The 17,902-nt window shown below is 45.8% G+C and overlaps 1 protein-coding gene across 4 annotated transcripts in view; it reads right to left on the reverse strand.

Moving 5' to 3' along the window:
* Window positions 1–17,902, reverse strand: part of LOC134508666 (phospholipid-transporting ATPase ID-like) — a 91,159-nt gene that overhangs the window by 54,677 nt on the left and 18,580 nt on the right. For all 4 annotated transcript variants that reach the window (XM_063320548.1, XM_063320547.1, XM_063320549.1 and 1 more), the window contains 2 exons: window positions 16,872–16,950; window positions 4,229–4,287 (listed from right to left, as the gene is read on the reverse strand). In XM_063320548.1, coding sequence (XP_063176618.1) covers window positions 4,229–4,287; window positions 16,872–16,914 — 102 coding nt within the window. In that variant the 5' untranslated portion in view covers window positions 16,915–16,950. The remainder of the gene's footprint in view (window positions 1–4,228; window positions 4,288–16,871; window positions 16,951–17,902) is intronic.

Below are 17,902 nucleotides of genomic sequence, written 5' to 3' on the forward strand. Positions count from 1 at the left end.
ATTGTGGTGGATCCACACGGGGCAGTCCCCTCTGCAGCTGTGCTGGGGACAGTGCAGGCAGACTGGGGACAGTGCAGGCAGATTGAATTGCCTCAGATAAGAACCTTGATTAAAGCCCTTAAATCTTGCTGGACCACATCTGGCACCCTGCTTTTCACTCTATTTCAGTCTTTACACAGGCAACTCTCTTACTGAAGTCAGGAAGGATCTTCCTGTCTGCAGTGTGAATAAACACAGGATTAGGACTTGACTTTTCATTTTTACAGACCTGTATTGAGTCCATTTTTGTGCTGCATTAAGTGCCTTTACATGCTACTCATTCACACTTGGTTTCTGAGTCATTCCTAACTAATTTTGTGAGCTGGTGGGTAGTACATACCTTCATACTCAGCCCTTCCAGTTAATTGCACAGCACTTTGTTTTAAAGTTTGTTTTGTTTTTCTAAGCTCCTGTGTTCTTGCTGTGCAGGACAAGGCCAAGGATGTCTGGGGCTGCACCAGTCTGAGCGCACTAGTTTCAGCTTCAGTCTTTGCACTAAGTCCAAATAAATCCTGACCTACCCAAGCACTGCCACAGCCACTGCTTGAAGCTGCTGCCCTCAGCCATGGGCACCTGCTGTTACCTAATCACAGCAAAAATTATCGGAGGACACGTAAGAGGATTCTTCAGACAAAAGACACTTTCCTCGTCCCCCTCTCAGTCTGTACTGCCTCCGTTCATGCAGGTGAAGGAGACCACTCCAGTCTTCCATGAAACATTTCATGTGCCCATGGGGTGCATTCAGTTCTTCTGAAACTGTCCCTCCACCTCACCATGAAGCCTTTGCATTAAGGGGACATCTACTAAGTGCAGCTCTTCTCTTCCTCATGCTACCCTATTAGTCCAGCCTCCCACACTGTCCAACTCTCCTGCCTGGTGGTGCTCAGCTAAAGAGGCTCCATGGCTGGAGCAGCGTGGCAGGGACACACTCCAGCTTGGCCTCTTGCATATTTTCTGGTGAGCTCTGGGAGGGAATTTGCCCTTCGAGGTCTGCAGCTCCAAGCGTGACGGATCTGGACATGCCCTTGCACGCATTGGCAGACTCCTCTTTCCGCCATGCAGCACCAGGTTCCTGCAAAGCTGGTTTGAACGTATTCATGAGCCTTGCTTCATACCAGGAGGGACAGCTTTCAGCAGCTGCCGGAGCTGATATCAGACTCCACACACAATAGAATTTTCAAGTTTTTCTCAACAACACTCTCCTCCCTTCACAGATATCCTGTAGACTTTGCACCGGGAAGGGACGATAATCACCAACTATTCAAAGACAAAACACCCACCTCCAACTGTAGGTTCCCACTTCCCTGTTCTCACTGAGACTAAACAAGGACAAGCATCTCTGTACCTTTGATCTATGCCTACATAATAGAAACTCTCTTTTTAGTGAAAGGGTCAAACCTTCACACCAACTGCGACATACAGCCTGGCTGCAGCAGTAAGGCAATACACAATGTCTCTTTTTACATTTCCCTTTCTTTTCCTTAGTGGCATTTCTCAGCAACTGCCTCACCCGAAAGAAACATTTACTGCCTCACCTAGCTTTGTTACAAGAACCTGTTCTATAGGTTTTATGGCTAACATGGCCATAAGTTACCACATAAAGTAAATCTCACTCCTGTGCTTTCACTGCCTAAAATACTTTCTAAGCTTTGTTATAATGCTGGGTTTCCTTCCAGTTTCTCCCCAGTGCCCCTTTTATCTGGCTCAAGTAGCTATTGGTGCAACCTTCTTTGGGCCTCGAGAGAAGACAACTCCTGTGCAGGAGGACAAGGACTAATGGTCTTTGTGGGACTGAGAGCTGGAGGACAGCTGTTCTCCTGGCTCTGTAAAAAAGACTCAAATCACCATGTGGCTGTCCATATATGCTGATTCTCATGCCAAAGTGCTGAGCACCACAATGGAGTCCAACAATTCTATCATTTACTGTGCACAGGCCAACTTCAATACATGAGGGTGGCAATTCATCCTGAGGGAGGACTGTGGCTGCAGGAGACAAAAGTTATTCTGCCTAGTCAATGTCAGCATGCTGAGAGACAACTGCTGTCCCTGAGCATCCCAGGGCAGGCTCCAGCATTCAGGCAGTCTTGGTCCCCCTGGATCCCATCTTAATGCTTAGCAGCGCAACCCCACAGCATTCAGACAAATCGAGACAAAACGAGAGGAAGGGGCCCAGATTTGACCCTTGCAGTGGACTACAGGACTGGAAGAGGTAACTTTCAGGGCATCATGCATATGTTGGTGGTAGGATACCAGGAGACCATCTCCCTTTTTGGCATCTCCAGATGCACCCAGCGATCTATAGCATGGGATCTGAAGCAACTTATGAGCAAGGTTAGTCCTTTTCATACATCACTGACAATGTCACTTTAAAAGTCCTGAACTTTTGCCAGGACTTACTGAAAATAAGCAGCCCAGGAACAATGTGCAGCCCTGTACAGCTACGGCAGTGCTTGCATCATCACTTAAAGTCTTTTAGTATCTCACCACCCACTCACCACTTCAAGGCTTGGCTCTTTCTGGACAGTTTTCTAGATTTCCTAAGCCGCAGTCTACACTGGACTCCAGAAATCATAAGCCACAGAGGGGTAGGATTACTGAAATTCATGGCCAAGTTTTAGCAGATTATATTGAGCTGGTTTTTTGGCTGCCTCCACTTTCGTACCTAATCAATAGACCCTTAGGGAAACCTTCCAGCGGTCTCACAGTCCTCTCCTTAATTTTGGTTATTTGCAAATCCTTGGGCATGTGAGCAATCATCTGGGAAGCAGTGACATGCAAAGCCAATCTTATGAATGGCTTCTCACAGAAATAGGCTCCGAACCAGAATTGTTGCTTGTTCTCTCTACCCTGACATCATTGAACACCTTCCTCCTGCTTCTCTGCCCTACTGCTGCACATAGTCTACATTGCAATCATTCAATGGAAGACCACAAATCTGTAGGCAGTGACAATACCCACCAGTACTCTACTGGCATGTTCTGTGCAAGTGAAATGCACTTTGCCAACCTCAAATCACCAGGCTTGATAAGGCATTCATGCTGCATAGTCCATTACGTACATTAACAACAATGCATTTCATATTCAGGACATGTGCAGCAGCTCTGTACCTAGGAATTCTCTCACCTGTGTTGGTTAGTTCGTGGATGAAACGTGACCACTGAAAACCATCCAGTCCATGCTGCCAACAGTTCAGCTACGTTAAGATCTTTAGTCAACGCTGTTGTCAAGTCAGACTTGTAATCTCATGAGAAATTAAAATGTTCTGAAATGTTGAGTTTTTCCAGTTCTTACCAATTAAATACTTGTGATGTTCCTAAACCAAAACATGATTCAAAGGAGCTCCTCAGTAAAACTAAAGGATGAAAATTTCACCGTTGGAATTCAGATATGCAGAGGACAAAACCTGACAAAATTCATTTCAAAATCAGTTGGCAGCTGCAAATGCTTTGAAAGAATGTAGCTTCAGGATTGACTCAAGGAGGAGATGACCTTGCAGCCAGGCAGTACAGGTCCAGCAACTGAGCTAGCCCTCCTCCGCACATAGCGTCAGCGAACAGCCCACAAGCTTCAGAAACGAAGTTGCCCAAGGGGCTGCCTGGCACCATAGCCTGGCAGACTTGGGTCACAGCCAGCCCGTGTCACGGTGCTCCTTGGAGTCACAGATTTCGTGGCACAATGTGATCCTAAGTAGGCTGTTAAGGAGCTGGAAATAAAGCTGGCAGGAAGCCACAAAGGCCAGATTGAAAACCTTCCTGCCAGTGAGGATTTCATTGCAAGAGCTGAGGAACTGACACATTTCCTTTCATGTTTTACTTTAAATGGAGACACATTTCCAACAGAAAAGTCCCCCCAGGTTCCGTTATTAAAAGGCCTTGGATTCTGATCCTGCAAACACTTTGACTCACAAATAATTTTCTGGAAGTGTGTAAAGTCACTGCATTACGCTCTTCCAGCATTCGATCTCCTTCGACTGCCCATTTGCAGGGTTGACTCTGAAGGCAGAGCTCCCTATGGCTAATTCAATGATGAACCTTCTCAGATGGTTCATCTGGCACGTGCTCGCCTTGTTTGCAGAGTCATAGCTGACGTGTAGTCGTGTCACCCCATTGAAACAACACTCAAGACATGAAGCAGATGCAGCTACATCTGTGACTACATCTGCATGAAACAGTACATGCTGGTTACTTACAGCATATTCAAACTGCAGATTAAAATCCCGGTTGTTTGCTTGAAGGTGTCTCTCTTCCTCTGTAAAGTAAGAGGAAACACATCAGACATGCTTGAAGGTAAACAGAGTCAATACTGTCATGAACGAAGTGCCAGAAAAAGCAAGCAGAGCTGCCAATAGGCAATGTCATCAGGAATTTGTGCTCTGTGTAACTGTCCCATGTCAGGGAACTGAAGAGGCTGGTGACACCGATAGAGCAGTGCTGTGGACTGGTACCATAGCACTCTAAGCCCATATTCTGAGTCTCCTCTGCACACATCCCACTGCAATGCCAGCACTAGTTTTACAGGTTGTTCCTTCTCCTGAATAAGAATTATCACACAACTAGTGGTGCTCACTACTCCTGCCCTGCTCCATCTCTTCCCCTTGAAGTCTCTGGGCCACACTCCCAGTAAATGTCCTAGAAAGCTCCAGTGATGGCTGTTCTTCAGACTGATTATACCAGGACTGCAGTGTCCTTCCCCTGGAAGAGTTTTTTCCCCATATTGTGCATAAAACTCATGACTTCAATTTAAACAAATTATATCTTCTCCTGGGATGGTTAACTGAGCTCTTCTGCTCCCCCTCAGTTCCTTTTTCTACTTGCCAAGGACACAGAACTTAGACAATTCATTACGTATTGAAGGCTATTATGTCTTCTCTTCCCAAGGGTAAGTGACTCCAGTTTCTTCAGTCACTTCTTATGGGTCAGTCTGTGAGGAATAGCGTCATTCTTGTGTCTCTCGAGTGGACTTCCCAGCTAGTTCACCTCATTCTAGACACGCAGGGCCAAAATGGGCCATAACTTGGAGCTGAGTCCTTACAAAATCTGAAAGAAGCACAAGGGACACTCCACCTATCTTGTAAGCAATGCATATTTGACATGGGAATTCACCTACAAGTAATTTAAAACAATATCCTTATGCATCACTAGCACGCAGCTGATGGCATTCCAGAATATGATCCATTTTGGCAGATCCTTTCTGTCAGAGCTGATGCCTCATCAGGCAATGCAAATCTTTCATTTGTCCTTGCTGAACTGCATCCAAATTTTTTCAGCCTACATCTCCAACTAATCGATTCTAAGCCTATCTTTCAGTGCACTTGTATCTCCTGCCAGTGTGGTGCCATTCATAGATTTACTAAGTGTGTTCTTTATTCTGCCAGCCAAGATGTAGAAGAAAATACTGAATAACAGACTCAGGATACATCCCTGATGAATCTCTCAAGTTTCATAATCAGTCCTTGATAACTATTGTCAGTGTATTTTTTTTAATGAAAATTTTTTCTGGCACTCACTGTATGTATGGTGATTTTATCTCGAGCACGTATCTCCAGTTTACTTGTAAAAATGCCACCAGTGTCAGTCAAGATACATGACAGCTATCTAAGGCTTTTTCACTAGCCCTCTGGCTACCACTAACACAGAATTAATTTTGGTTTGATGCAGTTTTTCAGGTCTGCTGGCTGTTAATCGTCTCTTCCCCGCACAGTTACTTTGAAGTGGTTTGTTGGGTTGTTTCAACCTTTACCCAAGTAGTGAAGCCAATATATCTATAATCTCTTAGCTTTTCTTTTCCCCTGTTTCAAGACAGAGGCTCATGCTTGCTCTTTTCCCAGTCATCTGAACTTTGCCTGTCTGTGCACCAGAAACTCACAAAGGCAGCGTTGCTGCAGGCCATGTTCTACCTTACATAGCCAGCCCATTCCCTCTTTATTCCAGCCCAAAACCTCCCCCCTCCTCCTCTGTTTCTGAAAACTATTATGTTAGATGTTTAAAGAAAAAAACAAAAACAAAAATAAAAACAAAAACCAATCAAACAAAAAACCCAACAAATCCAAACCCAGATTTCTTAGCATTATTTGCTAGGCTTTTTTTTTCACTGAGTAGCAGTGAAAACCCTCTTTGATCTCCCTCTTACTAGAAGGGTTAGAGAAGCCCAGAGTTCCCAACTCTTACAGAACAACTTTTATTGCCCTTTAAGTCCTCCATAGCTTTTCCTTGCTTTGAGCTTTTGACACGCAGTTTATGCTGGATAAAACAAGCTGCTTTGCACCTTCTAGAGGCATCCTTCCTCTGCCTGAAGTGAATGAGGAGTTTGTGATTTTGCCATTTCACTCAGTCTTATGAGCCTTTCCCTGAAAGATGATAACTCATTCCCATGCCCTTAATATCAATTATTTAAGGAAGTGACAGCTCTCTTTAATTCTCCCTCCACCCTAGATTTCTTTCCCATGAGATCTCAGTTACTAGTTCTTCATATTTACTGAAGATTTCCTTCTTGAAGTCCATTTTAAAGACTTTGCTATTGTCACTTTTTCCTAAGTATCATACCATCATTTCATAATCATTCCTGTTTACGCTCCCTCCTGCTTTCACAGGACCAGCCAGCTCCTCCCTGTTGGAGGGAGGTAGTTCTGGAACAGCCTACTCTCTAGCTCCAAAAAAACTCTTCACCAAAACGCTGTGCCAGATGAACAGGTCGTGTTCCCCTACAGACCACTTCAACTCTGCCCCTGCATAGTTAGAATTCCTCATTTACCACCATGCCCTGTCTCTCAGAAAACTATATTTATTTTTTATTTTGTTTTATTTTTTCACAAAAGGCTGCCCTTCTTGGTTTGCTCTGCCCATGTTCCTTTACCCTTGTAGCATTACTCAGAGATCTGCAATTTGTTCATCTCTTTCTTCACACTGGATCTCCAAGCACATGAACATACAAGGAAAACATCTCTTCCCTTGCCACCCCTGTTACCCTTCCAAACTAAGCTTTGTTCTTTTCTATTATTATTTCAGCCTCATGAGTTATCCCAGCACACGTCTATTATACCTATTAAATAATGTGTTAAGACATCTAGTTCTTCCTGTTTATCCACTCTTGCATTAGCAAGTGTCTCAGCTATTCAGTGCGTTGAACTGTTAGCCTTCCTCCCTTCCTTCCAATAACCCTGTAAATAACACAGCATCCCTAATTTTTAAGGCTCTTTTCAGATCACCGCTTTTTTTCTCTCTGTGGATTGTTTTCATCAAGAGCTCTGATTACTAATATGACTGTGTTGGCAGGTAAATGTCCTTTTCCCTGCCTTCAAGCACATCTAGCTGTGTCAGACATTTCCAAATTGGCTCCCATCTACCCTGACTGGGTGATTCATACCAACCACAGAGGCTTCATTCAAGACCCTCAAAGTCTTAATCCTTCACTGCTTTCCTCAGACACATTTTTCCCCTCTTTCACAATGAGGAGAACAATGTACAAAGACATCAGAATAACTTGTCTGGTGTCCCATAGGAAAACAGAAGCAGAGCCCAAGAGGTCCAGGCTTGCAGAGCTTCAACTATTGTGTTATGTGCCCCTTCAGGAATTTTCCTGAGAGCAACCAGTATTATCAAAGCAGACGTAAGATAAGGCTGTTTGTTAAAAACAGAACTTCCCAACACTCACACGTTTCCTGCCATACAGTAAGTGCTACTCTGGTTCCCTCCCCAGGGGCTCCGAGTCTGGTCCTGGAATAAGTGCCACAGAAAAGATAAATGGCTTTCACGTAAATAGGAATAGATGACAAAGCCTGAAAACCTGCCGGGCCACAGAGGCGTGCTCGCAGAGCCCATGCTGGTCCTGGGAAGGGAAACCAGCAGGCAGGGGCAGAGCTGTCTGCACGCACCATGGGCTTGCGTGGAGCATCGCAAGCAAGCCAAAGACGTGTGGCGACCCTGAAACGAATGGCTGAGCACTCTCAGGGGACAACCTTGTCCGTGCTGCTCACAGCAGAGGACAACATTGCCCATGCTGCTCACAGACAGCAGGACTGCCCAGCTGCCTCACCAGAAGGAGCGATGGAAGCGCATGGTGGACAGAGAGGCACGTAGACATGCAGAACTGCTAATCTGGGCTGGAGCCCTCTGGGTATCTACACTCTTGCTCTGAAGTCCTCCATGACTTTCTGTTTTTTGTACACAGGGCAGCCCTTGAGGGGACAGAAACAGAAAGCCAAGTGCCGCTGGTAGCAGTTGAAGGTGTCGCGAGGTCCTTTCCTCTTCCCAGGGCTGGCTGGGGGAGTGAGGAGTGTCCCCCTTCCTCAGCCTGACCCCAGGGTCTGTGCAGCCAGGGAAGAGGCACTTTACACAAAGGATCTCAAATGCTCCTAAAAAGAAACCATGTGTGCACCTGCTCCAGTGAGGGAAGGAGCCTGGCTTCTCACCATGGTGAGAGATGCAGTCTCCAAGAGGAATGGCTTTTATGTGAGACACAGAAATACCTGCAAACAGCTTAGGAATGGCACAGGAACATGAAGCAGCGGGACATAAAACAGCAAATGAAACTCACTCAAGACGTCACTCTCCTGTCCCTGATCATATGGTACCTAAGGGCAGGCTTTCTGAAGGCCAGCTAGGAACCTGGTTCAAAACTGAATGGAAAGTCTCTGGCCTGCCGTAGCCATCCATTCCTGTCAGAGCTGGTGTCCCCAAAGGACAAAATACGAGGCTAATTTCTAGAGGCAATATTTTCATTTTCCTTACTGAATAACAGCCAATACCTTTGGCTAAAGCAAGAGCAACCACAACTAATTGCAAAGGGCACTCATCCAACAACATCAGCAAGCAGAACTTCCTCTGCTCTGTCTACACCAAAGGAGAGCTACCACCGACCACATGCACAGGGCAATGGTGCCTCAGTGGTTTTATTTTTACCAGCAGACGAGAGTGAGTTCCTACTGCTGTGTCTCCTAAACCAGCGGTTCTCAACTACAATAGGCCAGACAACTCTTACTTGTTTCTGGAACTGTTTGGACAAAAATGAAGCCTCTTCAATGACCACAATAAACAAAAAGTTAGGGCAAGTCAAACCTCACCCCAGCTGTGCCTGGAAACCACAGCTTAGGGTATTCTGGCTGTAAATCCAAGCACGCATGTCTTATCATGCCCTGTTGATTCTAAAAGCATTGAGGAAAAAGGGAGGGGAAACCTGAGTGGCTATCTGATGAGAAGTTTTTAATTTCTTGAAACTTTTTTATATCTCTAAGAAACTCAAACTTTCTGCTTCTGCAAACTGCAGTCAAAAATCACTGGAAAGAAGGAATGGGATTTTTGCTCCAAGTTATCATTTCACTGCCACTATTTTAAATTATTCATCAGTGGAAACTCAGCGTACATAAATATGGCTTAGTGCCCAGTTGTTGGTCTAACCACTGAGACCAAGTCACTGGGAAAGTGGCTGTTTTCTCAGGCAGACAGATTTAGGAGCTAAACCACAGAATAACATCTGTATGTAATAAAATTAAACCTATGCCAAAAATCATCTATAAATGTAATTGGCCGGCCTACCAGCCTTCTGCATTTAGGACTGCTGCACGGAAAAGTCCTGCAAAAGGTTAGACTCAAGATCTGGTCAGACAGCCTGGAAATTTGTTTCTGGTTTATGCTAAGGAGCATGTGCCAAAAGCAATGCTTTCAATAGGCTGTTGGAAAAGTTTTGTAGATATTAGGTCTTGTGGCTCCAAGAAACAGGAGGTTAAGGTCTGCCTGGTTTTGCCAAGTCATACACAAACTAAGGCCTGATACCTCATGCACGAAACGAACACAGCCCAATTAGGGGAGTGTTGGCGTAACTGAGCCTGACAACAGAACAGAGACAACATAAACTCTGTAAAAATAATGATCTCTACTCCACCCTTTAAACAAGCGACCTCAAGAGCATTAACACTGCCCTGGACCAGCTACAAAGAGTGGCCTCCAGGAGCTGAACTCCACTCCCCAGCTTCCCTTGCAGCGTGGCTCTCAGCAAAGCTATTAACCTTACCAATGCCAAGTTGTGAAAGCTGTTACACGGTTATTCTGCTCCCAAGGGCACATATTTGACCTTCCTGAGACTGTATTTCAGGTCTGCCCTGCAAAAGGCTGCAAGCAGTCTCAGAAGACCTCCACCAGTCGCAGCACAATTTTTGTTTCAGATCTCATGATGTGCCTCCTTCCACTGTGTCCCACCTCCCTCTTACCTTTGTTGACTCTACTTTTGGGCATGTCATCACCATTGTGTGACCCAGCTTCGGTACCACCTTTCAGCGAGAGCACAAGTGCCACCCATCATCCAGCACCCGGGCAACCACCCATCTCTTCACAGCCAGAGGGGTCCTAGCCTTTATTTCTGGTCTTTACTGGGCTGTTAGTCTGCACAAGTAACTGAAGTCTGCCACGGTGCGTTGGTACTTCTGTCCTCCCCCCAAAAAAGAGAATTTACAGTGTCCACTGAAAGGCAGCTCCATGGGAGAGGACAAGTCATTACATACTGTATTAGACAACTAGAATCACTGCTTCTAATTGTATAACTTCTAGGGGGGTTATTATACAAGTTATTATCCAAAATCTCCTTTTAGCTTAAAGCAATGATTTCCCCTTTTGCAATCATGACAGATGAAGCATGCAACCAGTTTCTCGATTTGCAGGCACTGTACCGGGGCAGAGTCACTACTGTCGGGTCAAAGAGAACAGGACTATCCATATTTTATAGCCGTGATCTCATAGCATTTCACACCCATAATACAACAGTGCCTTGCTGGATTCGGAGCTGCACCAAGACAATTCTACCCAAAACCAAAGCCAGGGATCTTTACCTAAAAGCTCAACATTTAGTGTGGATCAGAGGACAGGTGGGTGAAGGGAAGAGCCATACGACAGGTCTGAGCCTCACACTGGTTACATATCTACATTTCACAGCCAGTCGGGACACAGACAAAAGCCAAATCCTCGTCATCCGAGTGCCGACCTAGCGCTGTAACCCAGTGCCGGCGTGCCAGCTGCTCCACGGCACGAAAGCGGAGCCCATCCCTGCCCTGAACCCCAGCCAGAGCCTGGCAGGGTGCAGCGGGCATGGCTGGGGCAGGAGGAGCGGTGAGAACCTGGTGGGATGGAAACAGGGAAGGGGAAGGTCACTGCCAAGCCCTGCTTGGAGCAGGAACATGCCCAGCTGCCTGGCAAACAAACGTGTTTTTTATTATTGACTCAAAGGAGGGGCTCCCCAGTGCTCCATGTTACCAAACTGCACGTTTTCGACATGTAGATGCCTCTTCCACTACAGAGCCTCTCTGGCTGCTGTGGCTGAAGAGGATTTATGCTGGCAATCACATGCATTTTCATCTCTGAAATGGACTAGATTGTACTGAGTGAGAGGGATTTAATTAAAAAAAAACAAACAAACTGTGGCAAGGCCATTCAGATCCACCACCATAAATAAGCTTAGCCCTATTCCCTCTTGCTTGTTCCTCCATTATTAAATAAAATTTTTCTTTATCATGTCTTTTTGCCTCAAAAGACCAAGGATCCTCCTTCCTCCTGAAGAAATGAAATGCAAGAAGTGTTGAGACACATTATTTGCTTATCTTAACTAAATAAGTTTTAATTAGAATAAATTACTTAGGGTTATAATATGGTGAGATTTATGCTGTTTGCCTAGCTTTCCCTACCATGAGTCGCTAGATTTGCTGAAGCCTTTAGGGTGTAGTAGAGTTAATTTTCTTAATAATTTTCCTAGTGTTGTGTTTAGTCTTTTAGTATGCGGAAAATGTGGATGAGGCACTGATGTTTCGGTAGTGTTTTTCCCAAGTCTGGGAACTTTTCAGTTCCCCACGTTCTGACAGCGAGCTCAGCTGCACAAGAAGCGCAAACCAGGAGATAAGGAGGCGACACCCGTCAGCAAAGACTGCACATCGACAAGGTAAGAGCAGTCAACAGCCGGCCTGCCTGGGCACAGAAAAAGACTCCAATAAGGTGTTGGAAGACCCCAGACCAAAAATTGCGGGGGTCACCCGCTGCGAAGGGACCCTGGTCTGAGCAGCGACAGACTCGGGTGGCGCGTGTGCGACTCCTTGGGTAGCATGGGAACACTCAGGCAGCGGCTTCTCCTTTAAGGAGAAGTAGACTTTTGTGCTCCTGGATTGTGCCTGTTGTGCCTGGTGCTGAGCTCAGCCTGCTGCTGGAGCTAAACAAACACTACATGGCAACTGGAATTTGCCAACACAGGTGAGACATTTCATACATCCCTGGACCAGGTATTAATATGAAATTAACTTTTTTCTGGCATCACTCACAGAGTGCCCGCTTGGGAGATGTATTGACATATCTCCATTTTCATATATCAAAAGTAAGGTCTGAAATAAAAATTTTGGAGGGTGAACTGGAATTATTTCTGCCTCAGGTCCAGTACATTTTTAGTATGAGGTTAAAGTTCAATCCTGACCTTTTCTAAAAGCGGTATTTGATATTATCATCATAAGGAGAGAGAAAATAAGAAAAGAGGTCTCCAAAAGGATGCCTCAGCTTTTCCCAGCATGTACTACACCTGTGGTCAAACAGCGCCCTTGGGATACAGGCCTGGAAGAAGTGCCTTAAATAGAAAATATTCCCTTTTAGGTTATTCTGGGAAGAGACAGATGCTGCCTCATCTCTCCTTTTCCCTGTCTCCTGCAATCGTACCAGTTCTGGTTTTCCTTCGCTTCCTCCTCCCGGTGATGTCTCACCCACCTGCCTTGGCTCTGGGCAAGGGGTGGGGACTCACCACGTCTCAGAAATGCCTTGCAACAGGTGATTTCTCAAGAAGCATCTACCTCTTTCCACGTTTGTTTTCAGTCCGCTTTAGAATGAAAGCAGGCATTTTCCATATGCAGCAGAAACTCTGTCTCTTCTTCATTTTGGATAACTCTGATTTTGAAAATTGTATTTTTTCAAATTTGATTTAGAATTTTACATCACTTCATATGCTGCTTTTTATAACACTACTGCACAGTATTTAGATCAATATCAGAATGTCAAATAAAGCAGCTGAAATAGTAATTTATTTTTATTTTAAAAACTAGTCTGATAGTGACTGGCTGGCACATATAATTTCCTTTACTAGAAAACAGTGTCTCCTAGACACGCTGGTAATGCCACAGCTTGACACAATTGCACATGTTTTTAATAACAGCGATACACAGTGATAGGAAGTGATGTAAAAAATCATAAAAATAAATACATCTCTGAAACGAACTTCGAGAAGTTTTTCAATTCACAGTTATTTCCCTCATGGGAAATTATGTAAAAATAAATACATTTTTCATACTCAATGTCTGATGTGGTAAGGCATTTCCTATCAGATCTGAATGGGAGTCCCAGAAGGCACGCCAAGCCTTATGTCTGTAAGGCCAGTCTTGGGCTGCCTTCTCCATAGGGAGCTGCTACCCCTCTCAGGCTCTGCCCGGCGCCTGGCTGCTCAAAAAACAGATGCCCTGGAGAGAAGACTGTCCCTAGCAGCAAGAAGCAAAACGCAATGGAGCTTCCCAAAAGCCCTGGCTCAATTTATGTCCTTCCTCTTCCTCTCACAGTGCCCCTAGGTTGGGCTTATGGAGACGAAGCTGCAGCAATGACTGTTCTTGCCAATGACTGGAAGCACATACCCTGAGATAGGGTCATTTGTGTAGGTGAGTCCTCCCTGCTCCCTAGTTCTGTTGGTTTCATAGATGGTACTTGACCATCCCCATCCTCAAGATATGAGCATCCAGACTTGAGTAAAGCTGCCATGGGGTCACTCCAGTGACCAGAGATGTTCCACATTTATCAGCCATCGCCAAGGCATGATCCTTATTTCTTCCCACATAGTCCATGAGCAAAAAGTCTCCTCATTCCTCTTTGTTTCATCAATGTCCATTGTAGGTTAAACTTCCGTGGAAAAGATCTCAGGCCTCTTTTCCACAGAAACACTCCTGGTGCTTGCGTGAGATGTACTTCCCCACTTTGGCTTGAAGACCTTCACTAAGGTTCAGTTGTCTAGGAAGTGGTTTCCTGCAACAGTTTTTGTATGCCTAACATGACACCACATATTACTGCTCCATGGAGCTGAGTTTTGGTTTCATTCCTTATTCCTTGTACATAAACTTGAACATAAAACTACAAAAAATTTGATTCTTATCTCCAAGAAATTTAGATCATGTAACATGACTAGTTAAACTATACCTATCCTGAAAAAACTCTCCTAATTTTGTCTCTGTCTCAGCTCATGTGAAAAAGCCATGTCTTGCTGGGGAGAAGCTGCAAAATATTACTGGTTCTCATGGGAGTGATCCTGATCGCAGTTTCAGCAGCTGGCGCCTGAGGTAATCCGTTCCCTCCCATGAAAGTTATATCATGACCACGGCTCTTCAGTGACGTTAACTGTCATCCAGCTTTGTTTCTGGAATGGAAATTTGGTATTTCCATGGGCAGTACTGTCCCTCTGAGATAAGTGCATGGGATGTTCCCCGCAGAAGAGCTGCGCCTGCTCTCAGGCAGCACAGTCCTGAGGACTTCTACAAATACAAAGGCTTATAAACTGTTGGATCAAAATAGCACTTCAACCCTGGCATTTACTCCAGTGAAATGTTTGCAAGAAGGAATCATAGCCCTTTCAGCTTTTGGGCTGCAACACAAAAGAATTAAAAATAAAAGCGGAGGGAAAAAATCCTCTTTTAGCTTCCTGTTATGAAAGCTCCTCATTCCCTGATCACCCCAGCTTCCCTTATCCTTCTCTGAACTTCCTCCAGTTTGAATTCATTGGTTTTGAACTAGTGATCAAAAGTGCATAAAATGTAAAAAAAAAATTATCTTTCCCTATATAGTACGGGTTTTATATCTAGGAAGATCCGAGTTTCTTAGACACTTGGTCGAAGGGGCAGATGAACGCTTCTCTGCTAAAACCCAGATACAAGGCCAGGCAAAACACGATTTTTTCCTAATATAGCAGCATAATCTTTTTGACAATCAGAACAGCTACTGCTGTACAAGTGGGGATGCCCTGGGTGGATGGTGGCTCACAGGCAAGCCTGTGCTCCCTCATCTCCAAAGCCAAGATGGAGAAAGAGACCTCGGGCCGGCAGAGACCCCTCCCTGTCAGCAATCACAACCTCCCCTCCTGGGACTATCAGAGCAGCAAACGGATGCCCCTGTCTTAGCACCAGGAAGGGGAGACAGCAGCACAATTGCAAAAAAAACCAACCCTTGGGAAAAAAGCTATTCTATCTCCGGAACGCAGGGAGGTTGGGAAAAAAATAATTTCATGTCAAGATATAAGTAGGGGACCAATCTCTGCGTTCCTCAAATACAAGGAGGAACACCTTGGACAGGAAAGGCTGGAGGCTTTCTCTCTTCACAGCGCCTCCAGACATGGATCCCTGACCAGAGATCACACCCTGGGCCTGGAGGTGAAGGGATAAAACAGGAGACTTAGTTGAGTGGCTCCCCCTCCAAAGCCCTGGTACAGATGAAGATGCACCTTAAGAGGCTGCAGGAAGCTGGCCCACTTAAAGGGTATGCGAGTAGCCCTCCAGCTGGACTTCTTCCAAGTATTCATCTCTGCAGGGATTTCTGCTGCAAAGTCTGGTGAAGACCATGCTGCAGAGAACGGCTGCTCCCTATCTCCACACCCATTTATTTGGGTGCCATGTGGAGCTCACAGGGAGGGAATTTTGTAGGCCCTGGTTTCCCCTCCAGCATTAATGTTGCCCTCAGCAGCTGCTGGGGTGCTCTCAGGGGGCATCTCTGTACTTTGCTCTTGGAATCATAGAATCATAGAATGTGTTGGGTTGGAAGGGTCCTTTAAAGGTCATCTAGTCCAACCCCCCTGCAGTAAGCAGGGACATCTTTTACTGGATCGGGTTGCTCAGAGCCTCATCCAGCCTGGCCTTGAATGTCTCCAGGGATGGGGCCTCCACCACCTCTCTGGGCAGCCTGTGCCAGTGCCTCACCACCCTCATTGTAAAGAACTTCTGCCTAATGTCTAATCTAAATCCACCCTGCTCTAGTTTAAACCATTGCCCCTCGTCCTATCGCTACATGCCCTTGCAAACAGCCCCTCCCCATCTCTCCTGTAGACCCCCTTCAGGTACTGGAAGGGGCTATAAGGTCTCCCCGGAGCCTTCTCTTCTCCAGGCTGAACAACCCCAACTCTCTCAGCCTGTCCTCATAGCAGAGGTGCTCCAGCCCTTGGATCAACTTTGTGGCCCTCCTCTCGACCTGCTCCAACAGGTCCACATCCTTCTTGTGCTGAGGGCTCCAGAGCTGGACACAGCACTGCAGGTGGGGTCTCACCAGAGCAGAGTAGAGGGACAGAATCACCTTTCTTGACCTGCTGGCCACGCTGCTTTTGATGCAGCCTACTCTCCTTCCTACCTCCCATTGAAGGGAATATCTGGACATCACCATTAACACATTTCATCACCAGAAGTCTGCATCAGACCTTCATGATGTCTTGCTTCTTGGGTATATTTTATAAACTGCTTTGAGAGAGGGCACTATGCATTGCGCCTCTGCCCACTCCAACAAGAGATCCGTTTAGAAAGGATGCCAAAACCCAACTTCCCCAAGCCAGTCATGTGTCATGACAGAGCACAAACTTTGCAGCCTGTTCTTTTTCAGACGTGCCCCCGTTCACTGGCACACAGGCCGCAGCACTCCCCCAAAGTAGTACGAAATGCAGGAAAAGTAAAGAAAATGTGCCTTCCTCTGCCTGCCCCGCAGGTGTAAGGCATGCTCCCAAGCAGTCTCTCAAGGGCTCGCACGTGTGCTGTATTTACATTCCTTATGTTGTCACCCGTGACAATGGCACTACCACACCGCACTCACCTTTCAATTTCTTCTTTCCAAATTTCAATCCGAATAGAGACATCCCCAAACTTTATTTTAGTCCAACTCCATGGAACTTCTGGAAGAGAAAAGAGGAAGCAATTCACAGTGGGGGTTTCTATCCCTGCAGCACGACGTGATGCAGCTCATACATGTAATTCTGTCTCCATAAAATGGGAGAACCAAACTCCTAAGCACAGTGGCCACCCACTACAGTTTGTCACGTAGTGTGCTTTAAAATGCAAAACCATCTCAGGTTTGCAAGTTGCACCGCATCAGTGTGGGCTACCTTACCTTGGACATTTTGATCTGCTCATCTCCTGACATGGCAGAAAGAAGGGGCTGGTGGAAGAGAGACAGAAAAGGATATTCCTACTACCTTGGCCCTATATGAAAAGGAAAAATACACACACACAGGGCTTGTACTTGAGGTACAGAGGAACTGTGTGACTACCCAGAGCAAGACCAGCCTCCCTGAAGAGGGGGAAGCAGCGGGAAGCACTGGTTTCCTGTACATCTGCCTGTGCTCGACATGTGCTGGCTCACGCTGTTGTCCATCTGCTGGTCACCCTCCGTGTTTGGGGTGGACTAGCCTGTACGGCTATGAATAAATTTTTTCCCCAACAGGCTGCAAACTTCCTGGCCCAGAAGCCTAAAGCCAGGCACCAGAAATACATTTAAGGCACTGAATATATCCTGATATGCAGAGGAATTCAGCTTTAAATGAAACTTGTCTGTAATGAAATTTTCTGTGTTCCAAGGATCACTTTATATAAAGTACTTAATAGTGATGTTGACACTGACGGCCTGTGAAGATCTGTGAGAATGGGAAATGCCGGCACTGCCTGGCTGACGGGGAGCCTGAATCAACAGGATTGCTGTACCAGTCGCTTAGCTGGCCAGTGGAGCCAAGCTGAGACATTTGAGGGAATTGTAATTTACCTAGAACAAGTTTTCTGGGTGGCAGAATGAAGTTTTTGCACTTTATTCTACGCTATCTGCGCAGAGCAAGGGTGTCTAAGGAGACAAGT

Source organism: Chroicocephalus ridibundus, chromosome Z, assembly GCF_963924245.1.
Source record: "Chroicocephalus ridibundus chromosome Z, bChrRid1.1, whole genome shotgun sequence".
NCBI lineage: Eukaryota > Metazoa > Chordata > Aves > Charadriiformes > Laridae > Chroicocephalus > Chroicocephalus ridibundus.